Source organism: Plectropomus leopardus, chromosome 3, assembly GCF_026936395.1.
Source record: "Plectropomus leopardus strain MGB_pleo_1.0 chromosome 3, ASM2693639v1, whole genome shotgun sequence".
In the NCBI taxonomy this organism is placed as follows: domain Eukaryota; kingdom Metazoa; phylum Chordata; class Actinopteri; order Perciformes; family Serranidae; genus Plectropomus; species Plectropomus leopardus.
The window spans coordinates 17092282-17119713 of NC_142178.1; the positions used below are offsets into that span (position 1 = coordinate 17092282).

General features: G+C 39.4%; 2 protein-coding genes across 3 annotated transcripts; one reads left to right on the forward strand and one right to left on the reverse strand.

Moving 5' to 3' along the window:
* Nucleotides 1-1013: 1013 nt before the first annotated feature.
* hap1 (huntingtin associated protein 1) lies at nucleotides 1014-25164 on the forward strand (the record flags this gene model as incomplete). Its single annotated transcript, XM_042484483.2, has 15 exons — nucleotides 1014-1326; nucleotides 1715-1903; nucleotides 11949-12025; nucleotides 12204-12320; nucleotides 12403-12497; nucleotides 13049-13157; nucleotides 13666-13744; nucleotides 13834-13964; nucleotides 14194-14268; nucleotides 15651-15862; nucleotides 19560-19778; nucleotides 19940-20271; nucleotides 21358-21546; nucleotides 21791-21893; nucleotides 23298-25164. Coding segments are annotated over 15 exons (2631 nt in total), but the record flags the coding sequence as incomplete, so codon positions are not given.
* On the reverse strand, nucleotides 24909-26249 carry LOC121942144 (uncharacterized). Of its 2 annotated transcripts, XM_088075763.1 has the most exons (3): nucleotides 25901-26249; nucleotides 25565-25810; nucleotides 24909-25409 (listed from the first exon to the last, which is right to left on the reverse strand). In XM_088075763.1, exons 2-3 carry the CDS (start codon nucleotides 25806-25808, stop codon nucleotides 25333-25335), a joined length of 321 nt encoding a protein of 106 aa, XP_087931889.1. In that variant the 5' UTR covers nucleotides 25809-25810; nucleotides 25901-26249; the 3' UTR covers nucleotides 24909-25332. The 2 variants fall into 2 exon arrangements, with proteins under 2 accessions (XP_087931889.1, XP_042341204.2); XM_042485270.2 differs by having other exon boundaries at nucleotides 25565-26249.
* Between the last annotated feature and the right edge of the window lie 1183 nt (nucleotides 26250-27432).

A 27432-nucleotide genomic window follows, 5' to 3' on the forward strand; every position in this document is an offset into this window, starting at 1 on the left:
GTTGTGATGAACCTGATCTGTGTGGAGCTTCAGGCAGTGGTAACTCTATCTGTGTGTCCCTGAAACACAGAGAGGAGGCCAGGCCCTGCTTTAGTTCTAGTGAAAGGCTCTTTGATCAAACAAAAGGTCATTTGATGCTGGGAGAGTTCAGATCTTTTTAAAAAAAATGAATAATTCTCAAATACGATGAGATGTATTGGAGTTGCCGTTTTTTTGATAATAGTATGACACTTCCTTTTCTTGTTGCTGTTGATCACAGATAGTGCTGCTTGATTATTGCAAAAAAAAAATCCTAATTCCACAGTTATTTTGCTCAACATTAAAATCATGATTATTTACCATAATTATTACAATTACAATTGATTTTTGGAAACATGCATCTATTTAACCCCCTTCAAAACAACAACAACAACAAAAAATTTGTCTGGGATCCCCAGATAAACCCACACTCTCGCAGATTTTCTTGAGCTTTGAATTCAACAGAAAAAAATAAAAAAGTAAATGTTAATGTATTTGTTACACTGTGGACAGTTTGCTGTTTTGTTGTATTCTTGCTCATTAGTTGCTCATATAATGACAAATAAAGTTCTTCTAAAAGAAATAATTTCTAACTATCAGACGAGGCTGCAGTTGTGAGAGATGCTATGTGCTTTGTTTTCAGACTTATTGTGGGTCTATGGTAGGGCCATGGTAAAACAAAAATGCTCTTTACATTCATTATGCAATGTCTCATATGTTCATTTGATATGTTCATTTGCTGGAAAATCTGAAAGATTGAAAACACACAGTCATCACACCATTGTATTGTTTAGCAAAATATCAGTAATATTAGTGTTATATTAAAGGGCAATATCAAAGATATTTCTGCATATAGTTCTCTTAGCATTCTAATTAACATTTGACTTTCTACTCTCTTCTTTCCCCTCACTCCCTCTTTGTATTTTCCTCTCTTTAGTCATTACCTCTCAGCCAATCACAGCCTGATGTCCTGGAAGCCTGCGTTGTCTCCGTGAGCCACCAGGGGGCCTCAGTCCCACAGCGGGACATCCAACTCTGAGTTGGCCTTCACCCTGAACCCCCCAGCCCCTGTCAAGCTGTCCCACCCTGCCTCCTCTCCCCTCTCTTCTTCTCCCACTGCTCCTCTTTCTCCTCCCTCCTGGCCCCCACAGGCCCACCTGGACTCCCAGTCAGCCTTCTCCCTCCATGAGGGGCGGGGGGAGGCGCCGGGGGCCCTGGATGTGGACCCCCAGCCTCTTCATCTTGATTCACCTGAGAACTTCAGGGACTTGGGACAGCGATCCTGTCACGATGTGTCAACTTTAACAGGTATTTAAAAAAAGATAACTATAAATGATGAGTATATTATATACATACTGTATATATATATATATATATATATATATATACATACACAGTATATATATAAATGAAAACTTACCTCACTTATCAGTCTGCAAATTCATTATGCTGACATACGGTAGTTTCACATATATCTTTTGAATAGTGCGTACTTGGAGAAAGAGAGCAATGTAGGTCCATACATTTATCAGTAGAGGGCAGTGTGCCACTGTAGACGTCATGTCAGTCTAATTGTGATTACTAAAGTGCTGCTTTCTTTCTTTTTCTTTCTTTTTCTTTCCCCATACATAAACCCATACACTCATGAATCTTTTACAAATGCACACATGTACAAACACACACTCCCCACACTCAGACCTTTGCTCAAACCTGCCAGAGTTGGAGATTGTGAGCCTCCTATCAGAGGGGAAGCCCAACTACACTCTTAGAGCAGACAGTGTGTTTGGATACGACAATGACGACTGGCTGCACACCCCTCTGCTGCCCCCAACAGTCGCTCTGGGACTCACACATGAGCAGATTGAAGAGACGCTCAAGTACTTCTGTGAGTACTGTTTTATACACTTAACAAACACTATTGTGTGTAGTGATGGTGTGCTTAATTGACATCAAGCTCCACTTGATGCTTCACAAATGACCTTTTGACAGTTGATGTGAAGATTTTGGGACAGTGTGATACATTAGAGTCTGGGGAGGTGTAACTTGAAATGATTTGACCCTTGTTTTCGGGGATTTTCTTGCAGTGTGTCTGTACATTACATTGTGTTTTCTTTTCCCATAATGCAGCCATTATACTGAGCCTCATCTACCATGTGTGTAACTGCTGCTTTGTGTTCATTTTTAGACTTTGTTTTGCCTAAGTTCAGTATTGGCGTAGGTGAAGTTGAGAATTAATGTGCCACTTTTGATGGTTTTCCAAGAAGTTGAAGGCAGCAGCTTTATATTTGGCAGATGCTTGAATAAATTTAAAAAGAAGGCATGAATGCAAATAAGAGGGTGTGCCTATTTTGGAGATTGTTTTCACCCATCAATCTCTGTCAGCTGTTTCGAAACTTCCAGTCTTGTTCTTGTAAAGAGGAGAGGGATTCTAACTGATCTGGTGTATGCACTGAATGCAAAAACTAGTTATCTTTGCTGATAGTTTCAGGTCTGTTCTTTATTGTTTCAAAGCATTAAAGGTGTGCATCTCATTGTTTGTCATCTTTATGGATAAGAATTATATTTAAAAAGATAAATAAAGGGATATCATTCCACTTATCAATGAATTTCACTGAATCTATCTTTGATATATCAGGTGCATTTACTCATACACAGGTTTTATCTCCTCTATTTCACCAGAAACTTAATTGTGGTAGACCAGCTCCCCCAGAGAATGAATTCTAAAACCATTACATTATATTACTATCATCAAAGTCACCATCAGTAAATAATTGCAAAGTAGGTTGTATTGGCGATGTTTTTACATCAAATAAGTTCTTTTTAGGATTCTCATGAGAGGCCATCTTACTAGCCTGACACTGAGAGGCAGTCACTATTTGCACTGAAATTATATAATTTATCTATTGAGGCAATTAACAGAAAAATACTCAGCGGTAATTCATACAGCAAATGCCAATCATTCTTCTGTTCTAGCTTCCCAGTTCTATAGACACACTGTTTTCTTTGTTATTCTGTAGTTAACTTAATATTTTTAGATTTTGGAGAGTTGTTTTGATAAAAAAAAATAGTAACTTGATGATGTTGCTTTAGTTTTTAATAAATTGCGTTAAAAACATTTTCTGACATTTTATAGACATAAAGAATAATTGATTAACCATGAAATTAATCAGAAGATACATTGATGTTGAAAATATCTAAATTGTTAGTTTCAGCCCTGGTCACTACACTCACTTACTTGAAGCCTATTCCTTTATTCTCATATTTTGCCTAGAATTGACAATGAACTTAAGTGTATGTGTATTTTTGATGGCCTGAGTGTGTGAGGCATAATCTCTCCTCCACAAACTCTGCCACATTTGTGAGCCACAGATGTCAAAATGTCACCAAGCCGATTAACCTGCCGTCACTTGGCCTCCTAAGCAGTTTCCACTGCAGCACTACAGACAGCATATCCCACTGGCCACTCTGACACCATGATGACATTGTTGGCAAGTTAGGTGCCACCGCAACCCAGAAAGGGTTTATGATTAGATGCATAGGTTGTCTAGACCTGTGGGGTGATGGGAGGTTGTGTGCATCCACACCCTATTTACTATAAGGCTTACCACCTTTTTATTCTAGCTTAGACACACCTCTGAGATGTTCTGCTCTGTAGTCATTTGAATGTATATTAAATGTTAACACCTTTGATATTCACGATGCAAAATCAGTAAATCAGTGGTTTGGTCAGCAACACATAACATTCAAGTGTAAATGTGCAAATATTTGCCATGTTTACTTTGCAATGATATCTGAGAAGGAGCTGTTAGGGACATTTAGAACATCAATAGAAAAGCAGCATACCACTTTTTACTATGTAATTATTTAGTGGAGTAATGGCGTCCTTAGCAGATAATAAAGTCACACTACCTATGTGTGTTGTACAACGAGCTTCTCTGTTTTTGTTGACGCTGGCTGTTTGTGTGTGTCATTGCATGTAAGTGTATGTATCTCACTATCTAGTCGCAGCCGCTCTGTAGTACACTCACCGCCCACCCTCCAGTTCCCCCACAGGTTAACAGTGTTAGCTCAGTCAGCACTGTTGCCATTGTAGCACTGTTTGCCTTTTTGCACTGTTAGCATCATTAGCTGTTAGCGGCTGACTCAGCCACCAAATGTTGAGAGCCACGTGGAAACAATCCTGGATCAGCCCCCCAATCATAGATATTTTCTGAATTTTGCATACAGCTCTTTTAAAAAACTTTGATCTGAAAGAACAGAAAGTAAGTAGAAGTAGTAAGTATAAGTTGTTTACCGTCTTTCTCCTGTTACATAGCCATTTACATTCTTGTTTTTTTAGTAAATAAGAAGGGCAACTAGCATGTAGCTCTGTTTAAAAGGTTTCTCAGGAAAGATCTGACTATGTGAACTTTATTCCAAGATATCCTTTTCTTCCTGATGACCTTGCTTTATAGTGATAGGATTTCATGAGATTTTATGTCTGCGTCCTCATAATGCTAGATAGGCTGTCCCCAGCTGGTGCCAAGCCACATGTTCCTATCAGGAGCAGGACAAACTAACTTGATCCATGCAGATTGTGCCATGCTGTGCCATGCTGCAGTGTTTGACTCTTTTTGGCAGGTGGCATATGGTGTTGTTTGTTTTTAGTACTCTTTACTTTAGCTGACTGCTTCCTGCACCATCTGTTTGTGTTTTAATTCTAGTTTTGCATGGCGTTTGCGTCCCACCCCTGACTCGCTGCATTCCACTCTATGGTGTGCTTTGACACTTGGCAGTTGATTGTTTTGGTTTTATAGCCCCAGCCTTTCTGTTGTGAATCAGTCTCAGTTTTTTTTTCTCATCCTTGTTTCTCATCACAGCAAACAGTTGATTTCAGTGAAAAAGCTCCGATAAACCTACTGTGTGCTACCTGTCCAGCAGACACACACCCTTAGTGATTACCTGGTGAACACATCAGAGCATTTAGCAGCTGAAGAGCAAGATATTTCTCTCAGAAGCGAGTGGAGATGACTCTAAATTAATGCTGAGGTTGCTTTGAGTCTTGTGGCTGTGACTATAAGGCAATTATTTGCTAAAGAATTTTTCATATGAACTTTAAAAGGTAATAATAGGTTAATGTTGTGTTTTCAGCTTGTTGCGTTGCATAAAAATGGCCAAAATTCTATTAATGCAGGTTAAAGGTACATCTCTTGCTGAAGTAGATTTTTTAAATGCTTGACTATAGCTGCTTGTTTTCCCAAATTCTCAATTTCAGTAGTTTTATACAGGCACATGTATATTATATTATGTAGACATTTTATTTTCCATAACAGATGGAAATCAAACACATTTTCTCTCACAAAGCATGGGAAACATTTTTTTAAAACCTAACAAGATTGTAGTTACAATTGTATAAACCTCAATTCAATGGAAAGCACAACCAGTATTACAAGGAAACTTTTCAGCAAATGTTTCAGTCACACCTCAAATATGATTAATGACATGTAAAACTACTGATCCACAACAAACAGTTCACTGGAAATACCTACAAATCAAATTAGACGTGCAGTGCAGCAAAGGGAGCTCGCATGTCAGGTTTAAGCATTTCTTGCAGCATGTGTTGCTCTTAGAAGTTTGTCAGAAGTTGGCAGACTGCGTGCATGTCTGATCTTTAATAAATAATGATTATTTGTACATTAGCAAAGAAATATGAGCACTACGTAATTGTTGTGCAGCGCTGTATTTCTTCAGGGGTCAAACAATGTTGTAAATGACCTTACAGGGTGTTTCCTGAGACAAATATTGACTTGTGATATCAGCTCTCAGTTTGCAGATTGTCGTACTGGTGATATGGTGCTTATTACATCTTCACATTAAGTTACAATCGTGAGTTCACTTGATTTATCAAGACTTCATTGAAATGATTCTTAATTGCCTGTGTTTTGTAACAAACTCCCCCTTGTGAATATATTCGTAAATATGATGTTCATCTTAATGATCCAGAAGATATGATGCCTAAAAAAGATTGAATCAAAGCAGAGTGCAGAATTTTATTACTGGGAGGTGACTTAAAGACCTTGTTATTGTGGGCAAAGTACTTGAGACTGCACTTCCTCATAACCTCTTTTCCTTTTCAGCACTTTTAGTTGTGCTGGTCTAACATTGGCCTGTGAGCTTCAACTGGTTGAAGTGTTCTGTAGAGCACAATAAAGCATGTGCGTTTTATTCAGCCTAGATGTGCAAACATGTCAAACAAGAACTGCTTACAAAGAAAGAGCGCAGGGATTGATTGGAGTCTCCGCTGTCTCTTGCGTGCTGTACTTGACCTGAAAAGAGTCAGTTTGTTGCTGAAAAATGAATGAGGAGGTTAATATTTGATTGTGAAAAAAAACTGTTGTGTCTCGGGTAGTGACTGCAAGGGCAGGGGATGGACAGAGACAAGACAGTGTATATGATGACAATGACTGCTGCTCATTGAGTTCACTGGAAAATTCATTGGAAACTCCATTTTTGGATATGATTGGAATTAAAATCTGGTGAAAACAGAACATTTTCTTATAATTTGCTCACATTTTTACAGATATTATTATCAATTCAACTTCATCTTTGAGTATTGCAAAAAAGGAAATATTCTTTTAATACAGAGAAAATAAAAAAAACTAACATTTTTTTCTCAATGACTCCAGTCAGAATAGTCAGCCTCAGACTGTATCACTCTATTTCTCCCATCAGACCCCTGTAAAGTGGGTGTGGCTCTGTCTGCACCAGTATTACGCAGAGTCCTCTCTCTTTATCTGCTGTTACGTATGTGCACAGATCAAGAGCTGCCATTGGCAGGGGTGGAACCTACCATCTCCCTCAGTTCCATAGGGGTGGGTGGGTTTAATGCTGCATCCTTTTCAGCAGCATCAGCATCCCCATCCTTAAGGATTTTTTCCAATTATAGCTAATCAAACTTGTATTTTTGTGCTTTGACACGGTCAGTGTGATCAATATCAGCCTTTGTGGCTTTTGGTTTAGATTTTCTTCCTCCTTCACCCCTCCTCCTCTTCCTCCCCTCTCTTCTTACCCGGTAGTCCAACGTGGCCAGGTGAACGGAGGCAGGCATGACGACAGATGTCCCTTCCAGTCTGAGGGATTATATATTAACACAGAGCAGCTCAGATTCTCTTGCTCACAGGAACACGGGTGTACACACACCCACTTACACAGGCTAGTGGATATTGTTTTTCCCAAACACACAGACCAGCAGAATGATGCCAGACACACAACTGGTGTGTGACAGCGCAGTGTACACTCAGAAGTAGAATCAGAAGAAGAGAGGATTTAACCGATGGATGGAGAGGTGGAGGGCACTTTTTCTCCAATTACCATGGAGGTGTGGAGTACCTCTGCATCTGAGGAGGAGGGAGAAGAGAAGAGCACTTCCATTCTTGTGGTTGAAGTAATGGAGGAGGAGGAGGAGAAATGCCTCAACAGCAATAATAATAATAACAACAACAACAAGGACAGCCTTTGCCGGGAGGTGACGCAAGGTGAGATAAGTCAGTGCGTGATGCGGAAAGGAAATGGCATGCACAAGAGAAGGGTCAGTGATTTGTAGAGCACATGATTAGAAGACAGAGTTCAGAAAAATGACATGTAAAGCATAAAGTGTCAAGGTTAATGGCCACTCTGCCCTGCAAGTCAAATATTGCCCTCTGGACGTGTGTTGTTGTGCGTCACGTTGTCCAGGTCTGGGTTATCTAAGCGCTTTAATACTTTATAGTGCACTGCATGTACTGCAGGGTGCAGTGATGTCATTGAAGGTGCATCACATAGTTGATGTTTACCATTCAAGAAAATGCTTGTTTGCAACTTATGAAGTGAGATTCCTTCAGTTCAACATGAAAGTGCCCTGAGATGTGTTAAGTTTTGTAAATATATTCAGTTTCCTCTTGTGTGGTGAAGGTCACTCAGCCTGTGTGTGTGTGTGTGTGTGTGTGTGTGTGTGCATGCACACTGCAGCAGCGCAGTCAAGTTCATCGTACATGTCAGCAGTTATCATGGTGAATTTGTGTTTGCTTTTGCACCTCTGTTCTTATTATATGGAGGTCAGAACCATAAAATTAGAAAATAGTATTTATATGCTTCAGTGTCCACCTTTTCGATATCATCTTCTCTGATACGGTTTAGATCTCATAGGGGGGTTTGTATATTTGGAAACAGATTAGATTGTTTAATTAAGATGTAATAAACGACCCAAATCCTCTTTCAAACAAATGACTGCTGGTGAAGGTTCCCAAACCCTCTACTTTGTGATCTGTGGTTCAGAAGAACAAAGAGTGCAGGTACATAACTGCTGCTGCCCTAGTTTCAGTCCTGTAGTGTCAGTTGTATTTGCTTTTCTTGTAGTGCAATGTCGGACTTTTTATGCATGTAAAAGAATGTGCCATAAATAATATAATTTCAGGGTGTAAATTGGTTTATTGTGAAGAGCTATTTTTATTGGCACAATTTAATCGTGTTACAGCTTTTTTTTCCAAATTGATTTATGTGTTTATAATAAAGAACATGGTTTTACATCTAAGATTTAAAAAGATGCTGGCACTGATGTTTAACGGAGCAGCTAAAGTGAGCGCGGAGTCTGCTCTGTTTCTCATCTGTGTCGGGCATTCTTTGTCTAAATGGGCATGTGGCTGGCACCAGCACGAATACTGCGACATAGGCACCTCTCCAAAAAAAACAGGACACTCAAAAAACCTAATGCCTGGCCTCGCTGTTATGCAATAGGATAAATATTTTTTCAGTGCACATATACTTAAGTTGTTTTTTGTAACACATTGTTGTGTGTGCTGTGCATTGTGTTGATTCAACCATGTTATGTTCCGGCTATAATCCAGGTGTAATTCTTTTTATATAAGTGATGGATGTGACACTGATATTGTTAATCACAACCTCCTATTTCTTAACAGTAAAAATGATATAAGTATGGTAAAATGTGTATACATGTAAGACTATTAACTCTTTAACTGCTCTAAAAATGTCCAGACAGATTTACATCAGGAAGCTTTGTGAGATGAATTTTAGCTCCTGCCAATCTTGTCAAGTCTGCACCTTCACAACAGTCGAGATCAATAGGGGATCAATGTGAAACTATGAGCTCATCCATGTCTGTCTGATCCGCACAACATAACAGACGTCATAAGTATACCTAAGTCGGCAAGGTTCATCCATAGGTACAGTATTAGACCAGCACTTCAGGACTGCTTGGATTTAGCTCAACCCAAACCTTAAAACCTCCAGCTGGCAAAACAGCATCTCCTTGATCTGTTTGATACGCTGTGGCAGTCAGGTCAGGTGGAAATAGATCAGGTATTTTGGCAGGTGCGACTATGTGGATGGACGGTTCAGGTGCTCGTTCAAGGAGGCATTTATTCAAGTGCAAAAAAGCCATTCAGTAAACAGCTTTTAGTAGAAGTGCTGCAATCCACTTTAAGGACAATAGGATTTAAGGAAGTGGGGCTATTATCTGATTAACCTTTTGTCAATGTATAGAATGTATTTTGGTAATTACACACATTTAATGCTCAAGAAGTCAAACATAGATGTAATTATGTGTAATTTAGGCTGTTGTTTATCGTTCATTAACAAGATAGTTTGGTGTACCCCCTGATTTTAAGTAATTTAATGAATGTTAATGACCAGCTTACAAGATCAGAAATATCAGAATTTTTGGTCGTATGACAGGATCCTCATCATCAGGTGGAGTTTAGGGCTGGGCAGTATATCGATATTATAGATATCATGATATGAAGGTAGATGTCGTCTCAGAGTTTGGATATCGATTTCTTATATCATAAATGTAGTCTTTTTCTCGTGTTAAAGGCTAAATTACGGTAAAGTGATTTACCAGACTGTTTAGTCTATTCTGTTATTTGAATGTTCCCACAGAGTGATTATATGTATATTGCTAATGATGTTTTAACAAAAATCACAGTGTAAATATTTTGGAAATCATCAATAGTCACATCTACGGTGTTGTCACAATATTGAGGTATTGGGGAAAATATATTGGCATTTTAAAAAATGTTTCTTCATATCAGCAAGCCCAAGTGGAGTTTGCCCATTGGTTTTGGAATTGTAAATCCAGGTGCTGGATCAGCTCCTCATTCGCAGCTCCTCAACACAGAGACTAAAGTTACTAGAGTTTTACTGTAAAGTCCATGTGTAGAGAACATGGGAAAAATGTCATTTTTGTCATTATTCTTTAAGGACATCTCATCCATGTTGGCTTTAAAAATAACATGAAGAATTTGACGATTGTTGTGACTATCACATTTGGTGTTTTGTTTTATGATATGAATTGAATAAATTAGAATACCAGTGTCACCTTTGTGTCCCCGATTCAGCATTTGCAGGAGTGTCCATGATTCATGATGTTCATTGTGATTATTTGTGATGGGTGAAAAACTCTTCACTATCACACTTTTTGTTTTTGCAACTACTCAGTGGAGATGGAAACATAAACATAAAAATTGGACCCCAACTTTACAGTAAATCACATCAGACTGCTACAAAGCTGATTTATGTTATACAATTCATACTGTGCAGTGTTGTGGTTCAGCCTTTTCATTAGGCTGATTAGACACTGATACAATCCAGTCTATCCAATCACGGTCTTTCCAGGCCAAACGAATGGAACTCAATCTAATTGCTTCGTTTTCTGGCAGCTTCCCATCTCTTTAGTGCAGCTAAGCTTTGTACCAAAGTAAGATTACACAACACATTTTGGTATAGAGGCATGCAGTGCCATTCAGAATTGAACGCTAGTCCGGGGAAATTTTGTACATCCTTGAACAAAGATGAATCAGTGGGTAAAAGGTGGTATTCACATTAAATCTACTCTGAAAGCGCAACACTTACAACTGCAGATAGTGTTATAAAAATGCATAAAATTAATATTTGGGTAATGTTTAAATTACTAACGATTATAACATCACTGATTTGCTCACGTACAGTACATTGGCTGCAGTTAAGAACCACGTCAATGCTAGATCAGTCTGATCTGAGGAAATGACTTATTGGTCTTCCACACTGCTTCACTCTTATTGGCTTTGAAGTGGACATAAACAAAACATTGTCCAGGATGTAAACAAAGTTGCAGGTCAGGAGTTAGTCTCTGTTATCCCCTCCATGCTGTACATGTCCTGCTGGTGTGAATACTTTGTCAGTTTAGCCTCCACAGTCCCCAATGAGCTATATTGGTATCCAGGAGAACGAGGTCCTTATTGGTGTCTTATCTGGGCTAACAGGGATCAAGCTAAGAGGATCAGTATCTGGCTGACTACATGGACAGCAGCATGTCCGTAGCTGTGGTAACTTAAAGGGGAAACAAGATCCACTCTGAAGTTTCATTCATATAAGGAATAATATTTTAAGTCTGAGTGTTATGTTGGTGTTTTTACTGGTTATTATGAAATAGTAAAAGTCTGACAGAGGGTATGTTTATGAGGGAAGCCTCTCTTTTTTCCATGCGTTCATCTATCTTTAGATATTTATAATCAATAATCCATTTTCATCAGAGACATGGAAAAAAAAACTTTTATAGAAAATCAAAGGGAAATAGACGAGGTTAATTCTTGACGTCAGAATCAGTGATGCTACCTTATTTACCAAAAGTATAACTTAATATAAATCATTTATATCTCATAGAGGTAAAAACTGGGCTCTTCTTGTCATTTTCTATTGTAGTAATGCTTGCTTGTTCAGTGGCTTTTGAAAAATACAGATAGAAGAAGAGTACAGTCAAGAGCAAGAAAAGCTTCCCTATTGGCTCGTTATTATTGCTCATAACCCCTCTCTCATGTGAAACAGTCAGCAAGATGTTGTTGTCAAAATACACCTAGTGTGTCATCTACAGCTCTGCCTCTTGCTCTATTAATTAACCCCCTCTCCCCCTCCTCCCTCAGTGCTGTGCTCAGACAGGGTGGGCCAGGTCACCAAGACGTATCATGACATCAAGGCAGTCAGCCATCTACTGGAGGAGGTAAGAGAGAGACACGCAGCAGATGAACGGGATTATGGAGGATTAAAATGATCTGCCTCACTGACCATCACTGTGTGTTACCCTTATTGGCACCATTTCTCTTCCGACTTTGTGTTTAGAAGAAATCATTATGCATTGTTCAGAGAAATAAATGCAATATTCATATATCACTTTGCAGAAAGAGCGGGATCTTGAGTTAGCAGCGCGGATCGGTCAGTCCCTCCTGAAACAGAACCAAGAAATAACCGCACGCAATGAAATGCTGGATGAACAGCTTGAAATTGCAAAGGAAGAGGTAGAAACCTTAACCTTAAAACACACTAAAATACATCTGTGATGTTACCGATGTGGTGATGACACCTCACTGTATGTTTCAGATTGCTCAACTTCGTCATGAGCTCTCGATGCGAGACGATCTCCTTCAGTTCTATGCGAGCACTGAGGAGATCGAGAACGCTGAATCGCACTCACAGTGAGTTTACACACACACACACACACACACACAGAGGCTTAGGACTGATACCACTTGGAAATATCAAGCTGCTTGAAAACATATAGTATTAGTCTGTTTAAAAATTCTATCATAAAAAACAGTAGAAAAACAGTCCACTGCTTCAGTAATTCTCTGATAAAAAGGAGATCCCTAATGGCTTAGGATCATCAGTGCACTGAGTCTGTGTGTAAATACACGTACGTCAGAACGTGTCCATTGATCCTCTCAAAGTTTCCAGCTAAGCTTTAAGCTAAACGCTTTCCCATCAGCAGTTAATCATAATGACTGTTCCTTACTGCTCTCTTTACATTTCTCCTCATTGCAGCAACTTATTCAAACATGTTAAGTACATTCATTTCTATTCACTTAGTTAGAAGATAATTGGGAGTGAAAAATAAACATGTTTGTTTTGCTACTTCAGTTAATAACTGTCCACTGCTCAGATGTGTTCTATAAGCTCAGTTTCTTTCTCACAGTGAGGATAACACAAAGATGTCAAATGCAGTCAAATGTTTTTTCTCTTTTCGTAGAATAAAAAGGAACGAATCCTGCAGTTCTCTCAGCAACTTCGTCCACTATGACTTCCTGCAGCAGAAACTGAAGGGTTTGGAGGACGAGAACCGCAAACTGCGATTGGAGGTATCCAACATTTCAAAGTTCTCACACAGAATGAAAGAAAAGGAAAGTTGCTCATTCATTCAAGATGAAATAGCACACTTGAAAATGCCCATCATCTTTTTTCTGGCCATGTTTGTATAATCTAACTTATGATATTATATATTATATTATTATATATATTTCAGGAATAACTGACTTTTGTTTTATTTTCTAAACATTTTCACTCATATAGAAACATTTGTAAAAACAGCTTAAAAATACCAAAATACAATGTCATTATAAACTGCATAATGCAAAAAAAACCCCACATTTTTTACCATAAATAAGTCATTATTGGGATGCCCCCTGTTGTTTTTTCATCAGGCTTTTTAAATGTGTGTAAGCATTTAAGGATTGAATCAATTGTGCTGTTATTAACACATGCATTAAATTGATTTAGAACCTTAAAATGCCACAGATTAGAGATGCAACGATTAGAAAAGGAAAAGGATTAAAGTATGATATTTTGACACTGGCATTCATTCTGCAGGCCAGTGAGCTCACAACAGAGACGACTAACTACGAGGAGCAAGAACAGGAGCTGATGATGGTGTGTGTGGAAGAACTCTGTAAGTCTTACCGTCTTGTTTCAGTACATGAAAATGTTCCATAGATGATTACTTACAGGTGTATTCACACAGGTACTTGTGTGTTTCAGCATCCGTCAATAAGCAAGTAGTCGACCTGTCCGAGGAGCTTGCGCGGAAAGTCGAGGACTCTCTGCGACAGCAGGAGGAGATCAGCTCACTGCTCGCTCAGATTGTTGACCTGCAGGCTCGTTGTAAAGTGGTGAGGGAAACACACACACACACACACACACACACACACACACACACACACACACACACACACACACACACACACACACACACACACAAATTTCTACAGTCCAGGAGCTGGAGAGAGTTTTGTTTTAGGTCTCTTTGAATACTTATCTTTGCTTTCAAATGTTTCCATGTTCTCTTCGCATGGACTTCACAATAAAACTTTGCTAACTTTTGTGTGTGTGTTCCTCTAGCTGACCCATGAGAATGAGGAGCTGAACCAACACCTGAGTGCCTCCCGTGAGAGCCAGCTAAATCTCCAATCAGAGGCAAGGCACTATGACAAAATATACTCACTGAGAGTTCACATTCTTACCGTAGCTCAGTTTTGTTTTCCTCTCCAAATGTGGACACCTAAAACATACTTTTGTATCTTCAAACATGCTTCGGTGTCGTATGTAAACATTTGAAAACCCAACCTTCTTTTGCCATATGTCGTCGTGGGCACTTGACAAAACACAAAATTCAGAAAAACACCTAATACAGCACCCTATTTTCAATTCTAGAATTATACAGCAACAGAAGATAAATAACACAAGCAAAAGTGTTTTTCTGTGTTGGACATCAGTCCAACATAAATTCTACTTATTGGCATTCATCACTTAACCAGTCATTGTGCCGCCACACCTCTGGAGCACTTGTCAATCCTCTGGAGATTTGGAGAAAGGCAATGTTTGTTAGAAAGGGGCAGAAATACAGCAGCTGTTTATAGATGTGACATTTTTAAAACTTCCTGTCTTATTCCTATATTTTCTATCAAACTTTGATTTTCAAAGATCACACTAGAGTAATAGTTTTTTGTCTCTCCAGACCTCTTTGAGAGTTTTATGAGCGGGCCTGTGTTTTACACAGCACTGCAGATACAAACAAGGCATACCGTAAAACTTCCTCCCAACAAGATGCCCAGTCCCTTTTACCAGCCTGGTGTGACTACACAACACAAATAAACACAAACAAAGGCCTGTCTCAATTAAAGGCCTGGTTACCATGCAGTTCTTTTTTATAGAGGTTCTTTGGATGTAAAAAACCAAGTTGGTGGCAACTCTTTGGAGATAATGTTAATTAGCTGCTCAGATAACGCATGCAAACATAAATGTTTGTCAATATGGACACACTATGCATATGGTTAGCTTGGTAAGCTTCTCTACTTCTCTACAAACTCTCTTCTCTCTACAAACTTCTCTACAATTTAATCATTTAGTTCATTTTGCTGAAACCATAAGCACTAAAGAAGGCAGTAATAGGCATGGTGAACAAGAGTAAACAAGAGGGATGCAAAAAAAGACTTTTAATGAAACAATGTCATTGTATTTCTCATCTTTGCTGAACAGTTTTTTTGTGAGGAGAATTAAAAGCCAGTCCTGTATAGACGCCTGTCCCAAATATAAGCCTGTTGAGTTCAGTGGTTCAATAGCCAGGGCTATTATTTGAAGTTTTACGGTCATTGAGATTTTGTTAATTTAAAAATCAGATACTCTCAAAGCCTTCATATGGAAAACAGAAAGCCTTTTATTTGCGTTTCCACACGCATGTAATCTCTGTGTGTTTTTTTTTACCCATAATATGTCAATATTCAGCTCTGACGTTGTTAATGGAACAGTGTATCCTTTTTGTACTACATTTTGACAGATGTGTCTCCCTCTGTCTGCAGCTCAAGGACCTACAGGACAAGTACTCTCAGTGTGAAGACATGCTCCGCGAGGCCCGAGAGGACATTAAGAACTTGCGGAATAAGAGTCTACCCAACAGCACGGTGCAGCGGTACACCGCACTGGCCTCTGTCCTCCCCATGGACTCACTGGCAGCCGAGATAGAGGGCACCTTCCGAAAAGGCCTGGACACCCCGGCACCCTCAGAGTATAGGTGAGTGTGACTGTCTGCGTGGAAGACTTTTCTTGAATTTCTCCAAAACACTCAATTTCTAGCTAGATAAAACCCAGGACATTTAGCTCATGTGAGCCACCAAGGCTAACTTGATGCTGAAATACCCTGATGGGTCCTTTTTGTTTGTAAAATGAAAGCCCCACTCATAATCTGTCTTTGGAGTTTGAAACCTGCTGCCTGTTTAGCGCAAGCCCATCGTCTCCATGCAAAAGACTTGAGCAGGCAGCTTTTTATCATGTCATATTTTAGTGGAAATATATGTTTTTGTCTAACTGGGCATACAGACGGGAAGCAGAAAGTGGATTATGCTGCAGTACTGGCTTTGTGACGTTTTTGTGGGTAAAAAGATTTGTTGTTATTGCTGTAGATCCGATCTGACAGGACACAGTATCAAGCTGCTGTTCTCAATTATGAAGTCTTGAGTTGATCCAAATCAAAACCAATTTACTTTGAGATGATGTCAATGAGAGTTGAGGTTAAATATAATTGTCTGTGTTAATAGTATACAGGACATGTGGAGGCAGCAGACAGGCATCTTTACTTTTTGAATTGAGGTGCATTTTGTTAATAATTTGTCAATATTTTACAGCTGATACCAATATTTATATATTTAACATCTTTCAGTTTACTATATTGAACGTCAGAAATACAATAATTTGAGAACATAGGAACATACTACTGTCTCATTGAAGCATAACATTTCACAGATTATGCAAGATGAAGCTTAATGTTGTAGATATATATATCAGTAAAATACGCCAAGTAACATACACAGAAAACAATTCATATTTTGGACATGCACTGTGATTGTTCTGATTGTAAACATCATCACCAGGTCTTGGAAAGTAACTGCATTAACACACACTTTAAATATATTTAGTTCAAGTACAATAACCTAAAATTTTACTTGATTATTTTCAATTAAATTTTAATTTTACTTTACAAAGATTTTAGAGGTACTTTTTTCTCCATGACTGTCATCTGACAGCTGTAATTACTGCATAATTGCACCGGGTTAAAAAGTGAATTAAAGTAAACCAGCCAAAATAGATAAACAAGCTCCGTCTTGACCTGCTATAACAGTAAAATGCTGCTACACTGATGCATCACTATTGACAGTCCAAAAATGTCACTGTAATATCACTTACAATGACTTTAAGTGTTGATATTTAAGTGTATATTTTCTGATATTAATTCTCTCCTTTCATTCCTGTAAGAAATATGTTGTAATCACTGGTTAAAACACAGAACATCTAAACGACAGTACTTCGTCACAAACTAGTATCCTTTATTTCTCATGAGGCTGCAGAGCAAATCATTGCTGTGAAAAACAGGAGATGCAGCAGAGGAAGCAGGGAAACTTCATCCTGTTTGAGGCAACGTCCTGGAAAAAAAATAATAAAAAGACTAGATTATATTATGGCTTTCACAGTATGAGTTGTTAGATCTAGTGAGCAAAACTATCAGTATAAATTAAAATAAAACAGCATACCTCCTCTCCCTCGTCTGCTCCTTCTTGCTCCTGACCTCTAGGACCTCCCATTGTATTTTCTGCTGTCTCTTGCTCTGAGTATGTGGATTCTCTCTTTGTAAATACTCTTCTCATCAGCCTCTGGAACCTCTCAGTCAGCGTTTCGCTTTCTACTATCAACACTTCCTGCTTCTGGCTCTCCTCACGTGCTTCTGTAAGCTCTGTGGCTGCTTGCTCCTCTCCAGGTCTCCTTTTTTCCTGCCTCTGGCTCTCCACACGTATGTCTGTAAGCTCCGTGGCTACGCGTTCCTCTTCAGGTCTTTCCTCCTCCTCTGAGTTGTTAGCAGTAGAAGCTTGGGGCACTTCATCCTCTTTCTTCCTGAAAGCTTTGTTGATTTCAGCAGCCTTCAAAGCCTCCTCCAATCTGCTGATCTCCTCTTTAGCAGCCAAGTATTTCCTCTCAAGTGTCCTCTGCATGTTCCTGTATTCATCCAGAAGTTTAGCCTTTTCTTCCTTCAATCTGGCCTCCTTGTGCTTTAATTCCTGATTCTGGTTCCTCAGATTATTTTTCATCAAGATTAGCCTCTGACATTTTTCATTAGTTGATTGAATTTCCCGCTGAAGTGCAAGCACTTGTGCGTTCTCAGCTGGCCTGTCTGCATGTGGCCCGTGTTGTTTTGCAGCATTACCGCGCTGCTTTCCCTTAATGACAGAAATATTCCAGTAGTGTTAAACTCACAATCACACAGTAAATGTATTGCAGGCTTTTCCATCTGTTATCAAAGAAAACTTTAATAATGAAAAACAACTTTTGATTAAAAGCAGCACAGTTTAGCTTTAAGTCTATGGTATTTGTAATTGGTTTAACAATCATGATCATTTATTTGAATTTGTTGGAAGTTAAGGTACAGTACAGCTTTTGTTACACCTCAGCCTTTAGAAAAATGTTTGTTTGGTAAGCTGTGTGCACTGAATGTGTTGACTTCTGTTTACAGATTTAACAAAATCTTACCGTGTTTTTCTTCTTCTTCTGCTTGCCTTTCATGTTGACTTGACAAATATATTACAGTGCACTGTGTGAGGAAGTAGCTAGCTGACCAAATGATTGTAGCATCAGTTTGTTTTCATTTAAAGTAGACTGTTTGTCAGTCTGTGTGTTTTTGTTTACGTTTGAATTTTAATGCAGAGGAAGAGTTGAAGAATCTAGAATTGAGTTTCTAAAGTCCGGTCCTTTAGAAACAGCAGTTGAAGTTAAGATTTCCAGATGGCTTTAATGCACTTTATTTTTGTTGATAGTGGAAGAGAAGTCTCTGGGTCCTACATGAACACACTTTTGATTGTTTCACACTGGAGATTTCTGCATTTGTGTATTTCATCTCTGTTTTGTCCAAGTATTTCCATTTACCAATCTGGATTTTGCAACATTTGAATGAAAATTTAATGACAGTTTGGGGTTTATTTGTTTATGTTGCCAGGCAACTGTCCATCAAATCTGATCAAACCACACCATTTATTATTCTAAGTTTTAAAAAAACAACCAAAGATGGGTTTTTTTCCGAAGTTAAATGAAAGTGAGAAAAAAAGTTAGCAAAAATGGAGCAAACCTACAGTGTTTTTATTGACTGGAACTGAACATAGTGGATATTAAACATATGAACTGTTTCCTCTTGAGCACACCTGATGGGTGGCTCCCATAGAAATAACGATAATGGAAAGGACCGTGTCGTGGTCATTTGACGTGTTTAGAAGAAAAAGAAAAGAAAATTGATTTTCGATTGTTTTTAGTTGTGTGGAAAACACTCACACTCACTATCTCCACCCTGGCCAATTCTCAAACTTATATTTTCTAATAAACGGTAAAATACAACTTAAAAATCCAAATCTCTCTCTTTCACATAAGATTAACTTTAGCTTAATTGCCTTTTTAATTCATAAAACACTACATTCATATGAGGCATAAAAACTTACCAAAACCATCTTAGTTAGTTTGTTATGTTAGTCATCTGATCTAATTCAGAGTTAGATGTGATCTGCACGCTGTTTCTCCCTGCGGTCTCTCTCTGCCTTTTAGCTGTCCATTGAGCTGTGACTCTTAATCGTTTTCCAAGGCATCTACAGTTTCAGTTTACTTGTTTCAATAAAGAAATAGGAACAAAGGAAACAGTGAAAAGTTATGAAAACTCATGTCCTTTTTTCTCCTGGCAGGAACCATCCATGGCGTGTGTTTGAAACAGTGAAGGTGGTGAACAAGGCTGTGAGGCTGCGCTCTCGCTGCCACTCCCCGGGTCTGCCAGGCTCCAGCCCTCCGTCCACTCGCTCCAGTTGCACCAGCACCCCACGAACCAGCTACTATGGCTCAGACAATGCCAGCCTTACTCTGGAGGACAAGTCCAGCTGCAATAACGCTCAAAAAGACGACAACAGGTTTGTCTGAGTGTGTGTTCGTGCACATGCTTGAACTTAAAATCCTTCTTGACTACAAGTTAAAATGTTTTTGCAGCATGAGTTTATGAGGATCCACCTACTTAATGGTCAGTAGGGTTAAAGCAACTGAAATTTTGTTACATCTGTCTGCACGGTGTTAGTGGGCCAAAGCGTCTGGGCCAGCCGGGCACACCAGGAGGCCAGGACCTTGAAGCCGCCCTGCGCAGCCTGTCAGCCCGCCAGCAGAACCACTCCTCTGAGCGGCCTTTCTTTGAGGTGGAGCGTGAGCGTAAACTTCATGCCTTGGCAGCAAACTGTGAGGAGGGAGAGGGCTCCAGTGGCTTCCTGACACCAAACGACAGCCTGGTCTCGAGCCCCGCAGCATCGACGGGCACCAACTACTCCAACGGCAGCTCACGGCACTCCTGTGGCTCCTCAGGAGGATCCAGGTCCTACCTGCCTGATCGCCTGCAGATCGTCAAACCTCTGGAAGGTAAAAGTTTAACCATGATACTGTGTTGTATTAATTGTTTTTGGAGATGATCACGGTTTATGTGGAATAGCGATGGAGCATAAGAATGTGTTGGAAAAAATCCAAACAAGACAGAGAGCTGATTGTTACACTGTGATGCTAATTAAATGCCACAGGTGCAAAGCGGTGCTCCTCTTAAATTTAAAACATTTTTTAAAGGAAGCAAGAAACAGTTTAATTACATGATCACAAAGTAAAACTCTTGTACCACGTTTTTCAAATACATGTAACACTGACAGCCAAGCAAATGTGGACGAAAACAATGAATGTAAACATGACTTGTTTGCGTAAGAAAAAACTCCACACTGACCCTTTAACCACTGAGGCAACATATTACAATATTACATACCAACACTCAATTTTCATATCAACATATGCCTTGTAAAGTCACAAACCTTTATGATTTGTGATTTTGATTCACATCTTTTGACATCTATTGACTGAATTTGGGTCAGTTGAAATTAGGTTTAAAAGTAAAAGTTTTCTTTTTTGTCGTGTCTGTATGTTAATTTTTTTCTTGTCCCAGACTTACGTATTTTTCGTAAGTATTTTTTATATTTCTTTTGGTTCAAAAATATTTTTGTGTCTGACTGCGAGCTGTCAGCTGATGTCACACATGTAGAAACTTCAAGTGGGATTTTTGTGACAGTGGATTGTACAACCGAATGCTGTTCAATCCTTTTTGTAGAGAAATGTGTTTATATAATTATGGACCACATCATCCCTTCAGGTTTTCCATCATACTTTTACGTGTTGGCGTAGGTGGTATTCTTTGTGGTATTAAAAATGTGTTAAGTCTTGAATTTAACATATAAACCCTGCAGAAACCCTTTGTTCTCTTCTGAAATATAAGTAATTGCTATCTCCATGCTTCAGTCACTGACACATACAACAAAAGTTACCAACATCTTTCTCCATCCACCTCCTTCCTTTGACTTTATTTAGATTTATTATGTATTTATATACATCATGTGTCTTGCCTCATCCAGTTGTATAAAAACCATGTAACTGCATCGACTGCAACATTTTTCAAACTCTTGTCGTTAGGCTCGGTGACTCTGCACCAGTGGCAGCAGTTGGCCAAACCAAACCTGGGAGGCATCCTGCATCCACGTCCGGGCGTCCTGACTAAAGACTTCAGGGAACTTGAGGTCGACATACAGCACGTCTACAGTCTGAATGACCTGGAAGAGGATGAACCGGACCTGTCGCAGCTCTCTGGAGCACATGGCATGGGTAAGACGCGTGTAAAACACACTGTACTCATAATAAACAGTTATCATTTCTATTTGCTTTATTATACCCCTCTTAAAATCCATGTTTCCTAGCTTTCTCCTCCTCATTGTTTACATCCCATTAGTTGTGTAGTAATTCTGTGTAGTATTAGTCGTCAGCTTTATTGGCTCTTGTAGTTTCTCATTAGATGTCATTTTCTTCATGTGTAGTTTAATGCGCTTTTTGTCCCCCCGTGACGTCGCAGTCTCTCCATCTGGTCCCAACCTCCCTCAGACCTCTCCCACTCATACCATTACCACCTGCCAAGTCCTCCAACCCTCCCTTCTCTTCCCCTCCTTCTCCAATAGGTAAGAATACACTCACGGTACACAAGCAATGTATCAGTACCTTTGTGATTTTTTGGAGCATATTGTGTGTTTTTTCACAGCTGTAAAGTTCAGGCCATAATCCAAACTGAGTTTTTTTTTCTTACCCACAGTGCTGTGTATCTATCCGTATTGTTTTGGTGTGAATTGCCAAGTGTTTTTCTGATGAGAGGCTCGTTCTTGTGATAGCGCAAGATGTAAACATTAATGACATTCTCCTTGGCTGAACTGTAACTTTAGCTGGCTCAGTGGTGCGAGGCGAGCTAGCAGTATATGCACGCGTCCTTCAACACTGTGATACAGCTGGCGGCTGTAGCTCGGTAAAAAGAAAGTAGCTCCTAAATGAAACTGCTCACAACAAGGTCTGGACTATTTTGAGTAACCGGGTCATGATTTCTGGAAAGAGAAGTCTTTCAGATGTATTTTTTTTGGGGGGCGCTTTGAGTACCACAAGCCGAGTGCCGTCTCGTTCCACTGTAGTCAAGAAAAGGAAGATATCTTAATGGGTTATATCTCCAACACCAACACCGAAACAATCTTACCAGCATTACTGGTAAGAGGAAAGAAATGTATTTTGATAGAAGGTGAACGGTCCCTTTAAGTTTAAACTTGAACTTAATTTTGTATCACTGTGATGCACCTGAAATACCAGCTTTGAACAATTTATTCAATGTTCATTAATCCACATTTTTTTAAGGTGATATTTCCTGAGTTCCTGTCTAGCATGCTGCTTTTTCTCCCCTCAACTTCTGCTTTTTACCCCCACAGTGGAAGAAAACGTCTGTCGAGGCTCTTTCTCCAACTCTAAAAGTCGCCTACAGGGCAAAGTAAGAGTCGAGGTTGTCGAGGTTGCAAAGATGCTCAATGAATGCTGGATTTCAGTATTAAAGACAGAGGCAGAGTGTTGTGTTTTTGAACTGACTAAAACACAGAGTTCAATGATTTAAGAAGTCTCTCTATGAGGACATGGACTACAGTGTTGTGCTGTGACTGAGTTTAAATGATCCCAGCTAGTCTGTCACGCACTGTGTTTCTGTCACCTCTTACTAACACTGCTCTAACGTGTTTGTACTCCCCACATATCGCTGGCTTGTTATACAATGTTTTAACGTCTCTTGCCCTCTCTAGGTTTTCATTTCAGCAAACCACCAGATCCTGTATCATCTCTGCCGCCACACTAACATCATGTTTACCCATCTTACAGCAATGATAGACAGACACTAACGTCAAATGAAGTAGCTGAAACTTTTTATATTGTCTTTTTTTTCTTTTTTAATTATTATTTGTGTAAAAGCTTGCATGTTGCTGCATGTTAGTGCAACAAGAAACAGCCTATCCATTATATTTTATGGGTTGTTTTGATAACTGTTTTGTTTCTGTTGGCAGCCTTCACTCTTTCGGCCTGCCATCTTGTCGGAACTGTGAGCTCGTGAGCACTTCATCACTATCCCACCAGCAGCACTTTGGCCCGGGATGCCAGACCACTACCACCACAAATGTAACCAAATCATCACCAGGACTGCTGCAGCTGCTGCAAGAGCGTGGCATCTCAGCATCTCCTTATCCCCACCACCACCTGCACCACAGCCATAGCACAGCACCTTCACTCTCCACAGCAAAAGACAAAGGTGGGGGCTCGCCTTCGGACAAGGAGGATAGTGGGAACATTTTCAGTTTGAACTTGGTGGAGAAGCTTCAGGGTCTGGGGTTGCACCGGGTGGCAGCCTTGGGGATGACGGGCCGCAGAGGGAGAGAGAAGAAGTCAGTGATCCACTGAAAGTTTGATGAGGACTGTTCATCACTTCCTCCTCTCTCATTCACCGTAGTGACTTTGTATCCAGACATGTGATCTCCACTGGGCAGTTCAGGACCTCGCAGCTATGGTGTCTTGAAAACTAAAGCCACAGAATGTGCTAGAGCCATACTTTAAGTTGTCGGTAGTGTACAGTAATATTCTTTTCTATGAATGTGTGTACAGTAGTTGAGTGTGTGTGACATCTTCATCTCAGGAAAATTACCTGATTACCCAATCATCGTTCTGTTGACTGCAACCTGCAGAATTAGCTTCTTTTTACACAAAAAAGAAACATCGTGAAGATAAATTTTATACCATGTTTCATGATTGTAATCGTATACATTTTCCTCGCTGCTGGTTTTAAAAAAAAAACCCCATCATCACCCATTTTTAGTTTCCAAAGTGGAACATTACTTATGTGTATATAACAAAGTTGTCATTTGGGAAAGTAAAAAAAAACAAAAAAAAAAACACTGCAGTTAATTATTGTTACTCAAAACCACAAAGCAAACCAATGCTGTCAGCTCGTCAGTTTTTCTAGATCTGGCTATAAAAATGATGGAATGCAGATATTATGTGACTCGAGATGTTTTGATACTACTTTGTACTGGGTTATTTTGGTCAATACCTTAAATATATTGAGTACTGATACCCAGTCCTAATGCTGTCACACTGAAGAAGTTTCAAATGCACTAAAACACACTCTGGTTTTTCTGCTTACTAGCTGCTACATTTAGAAAAGCATGTTGTATATAAGATTGTCAAATGTACTGAATGAAACACTTGAGAAATTGATCCAAGAAGTGTTTGCGCTGACAGATGATGCACTGACTGAAGTAAAAAATGTTGATGATATTAACATCCTCCAGCTGTCTGCCCCACAGTTCACCACCTGCTTTCACGTAACACATGTTGATAGTGTCACCTGTGAGCTGTTGGGATTTCTGACCTCGTCGGCTTTATCCTCAGCCAAAACCTCACCAAAAATAAATCAGGTTTGCCACGCAGCATCAAAGACAGCTATCTTTAGAAGAAAATGTGTGCACTGCGTTGACCGAAAATCTTACTTGTACAAATTTTACTGCATTTCATGTCATCAGGAATTTTGAACTGTCTGGGATGTAAATGAAATCAAAACAATTTAGGGCATTCAAAGTGAGTTCCCCACAATGTTAGGGAAATCCTTATTTAAAGTCGTGTGGTCCTAATTATTTTAAGGGCATGTTTCTTTGAAATCTTTCTGAACAATTAACTGTAGCAAAAAAAGGCATAGGATACCGTGGATCAAAAAGGGAAGAAATCAAAAACACAGGTTGTAATGATTTGTGTTCGGACTTAAATCAACCAAACCACTGTTTCTTTGAACTACTGTTTGCTCTGTTCTGTGTTAGCATCACCGCTGTATATGTCAGTGTATCAATCGTACCACCTGTGAATAAAACTTTGCATTTCCGTCCAGTACAGTTTCTCACTTTTACCTCATGCCAGGGATAAAGACAGATTTGATGATTATGATAATTCTGCAAAACAGTTTTATTTACAAAGTTGAGAGTAAAACATTGACTTCATATAAAATGCAAACAAAAAGCAGTGAATCTGAGCTCTCAGGTTGTTGTTGGCATTGTCTCATTCTGCATCCCGGCGTCCAAAGTCCACCCAGCCCTGGTAGTCCCGATCCGACATGCACTCAGAGTTCATCATTTCTGTGAACAAACCATTCCTACGTGAACCACACACACACACAAGGGTTCAGTACACAGATCTGAGCGCTGGATCTCTGCCCACTCACTCACTCACCTAACAGAGGAAGCAAACAACAAGCACAGACTTCACTTTCACACCCAGACCCACAGCATACCTGAAATTGCTTGCATGATTTGTTTGGTCACAATCTCCCGCTCATCCTCAGATAGGTGCGCCCGTCTCACCACCCGAGCGGAGTGAGCCTGAGGTGCCAACTCCTGTCTGACAACCGAGCCTCTCACTTTTTCCCTCTTCGCAAGAAACTTCTGTAGCAGATTGGTCTCGTCGGACTCTCCAGCTGCACAGGATGCCAGGAGTGCAACCAACAGCGCACATAACACAATACCTTTTCCTGACATGTCTGTGTACAAGAAAAAACAGTTATGTCACGTAAAATATAGTGAACCTAAGTTTAAAGTTTAAAAAGTTTAAAACAAATAAAAAAAGTTACCTGTGAAGACTGTATGAAAGAAGTGCACAACAAAACGTGATGCTTCTGATGCTCACTGAGCACATCGGCTCTTTTTATACTGCATGTGAAGTGCGAGTGATATGGCCTAAAATCAAAGACAGATAACAGTGTTCACTGATTGATTGGTAGACGGATGCATTGGGTAGGATGTGCGTAAAGGAAGCAATGGATGACTACATCCTAAAATCCATTATTATGCTTCTCACTTACCTGGAAAAGCACCTTCTTTCTGAACTGCAGTAACAATAAAACCAGTAAATGGGTTTACATAAGAAATCCAATACTCCTTTGGAGGCTCTTTTGACCAGTGCAAAATATCAAATGTAACTGTGAAGCTGCTGAAAACTGGTGTTTTCATCTGGCTTCTTCTTATCAGATTATAATATTAAAAATTTACAGCAGAAATAAACATGATGCAAAACAAAACAAAAAAACAACAGTTTTGGTCTATGTAGCTAATGTCAACATTCATAAACAACTGTGCAGGGATGCATTTTTATATACCTCACCTGAAACACTTCAATAAGGCTTGAAGTTATGCATATTTAAGAGCATGGCTGCTTTGAGAGACAGGCTGTCGGTGGATACCATCCACAAAATGATAAAAATGATAATTTTATGAATGCAGGATCTCAGACACCCCAGCTGGTTTGCCCCCCCAATTTTCCAACACTGTTTGGGCTGTAGACATCAGTTTTAATTTGAAGGAAGTGGAGCTGGATGATGAAAAACCTCATTTGAAAAAGACAAAACCAGTGTGTTTAATTTAATGCTTGGTTGGAGATGATTATGCCTTCACCATGTGAAGATGTGGCCTGGACTTTCCAGATGACGTAAACTCTACCCTTTTAGTGAAAATACAGAGTGTGGTTGACTTTAGCACTGTTTACATACTGTATAGATTTTCTACAAGTGGCTTTGTAATTATGTATTCAGTTGCCATTGACAACCACGGGTGGATTATGAGAGAATGGGTCCAACAGCTATGAGGCCCCCTCTCCATCATAGCAGGAAGACACACAGACTTTGTAATGGATTTGCATTGGGGTTTTTTTTGTAGTTGTTGTTTTGCTTGTCTTTGCAACTTTTTGTTGCTTTGTTTATCTGTGGTAATTATGTTTTTATTTTGAGTCTTAGGTAGTTTTGCATCATGTTGTAGTTGGTTGTGTCTCTGAGATTAGTAACTATTATAGCTATTGTAGCTACTATGCTATACTTCTTTCAGACATGCTAAATTATGAAGTTTTTTCCACTTTGTATACTATGTTGTGTTTCTACAAGTTATAATGTGTCATTTTCAGGCATTTTTTGGACCTGCTGAATTCTGAAGTTTTTCTTTAAGATTTTCTTTTTGGGATTTTCCTTTATTTCTTTTAGGACAGTTGTAGATTGACAGGAAATGTGGGAGAGAGAGGGGAAATGACACGCAGCAAAGGGCCACAGGCTGGAATTGAATCTGTGCTGCTGCAAAGGCCTCAGCATATGGGGCACACACTCTAGCAGGTGAGCTA

What these genes read in the sequence shown, in the direction of transcription:
- LOC121942144 (XM_088075763.1), bottom strand. Translation starts at nt 25,808, where the DNA reads ATGTCAGGAAAAGGTATTGTGTTATGTGCGCTGTTGGTTGCACTCCTG. An exon ending in AATCATGCAAGCAATTTCAG is followed by an intron (nt 25,410 to 25,564) that starts GTATGCTGTGGG and finishes GTTTGTTCACAG; the next exon opens with AAATGATGAACTCTGAGTGC.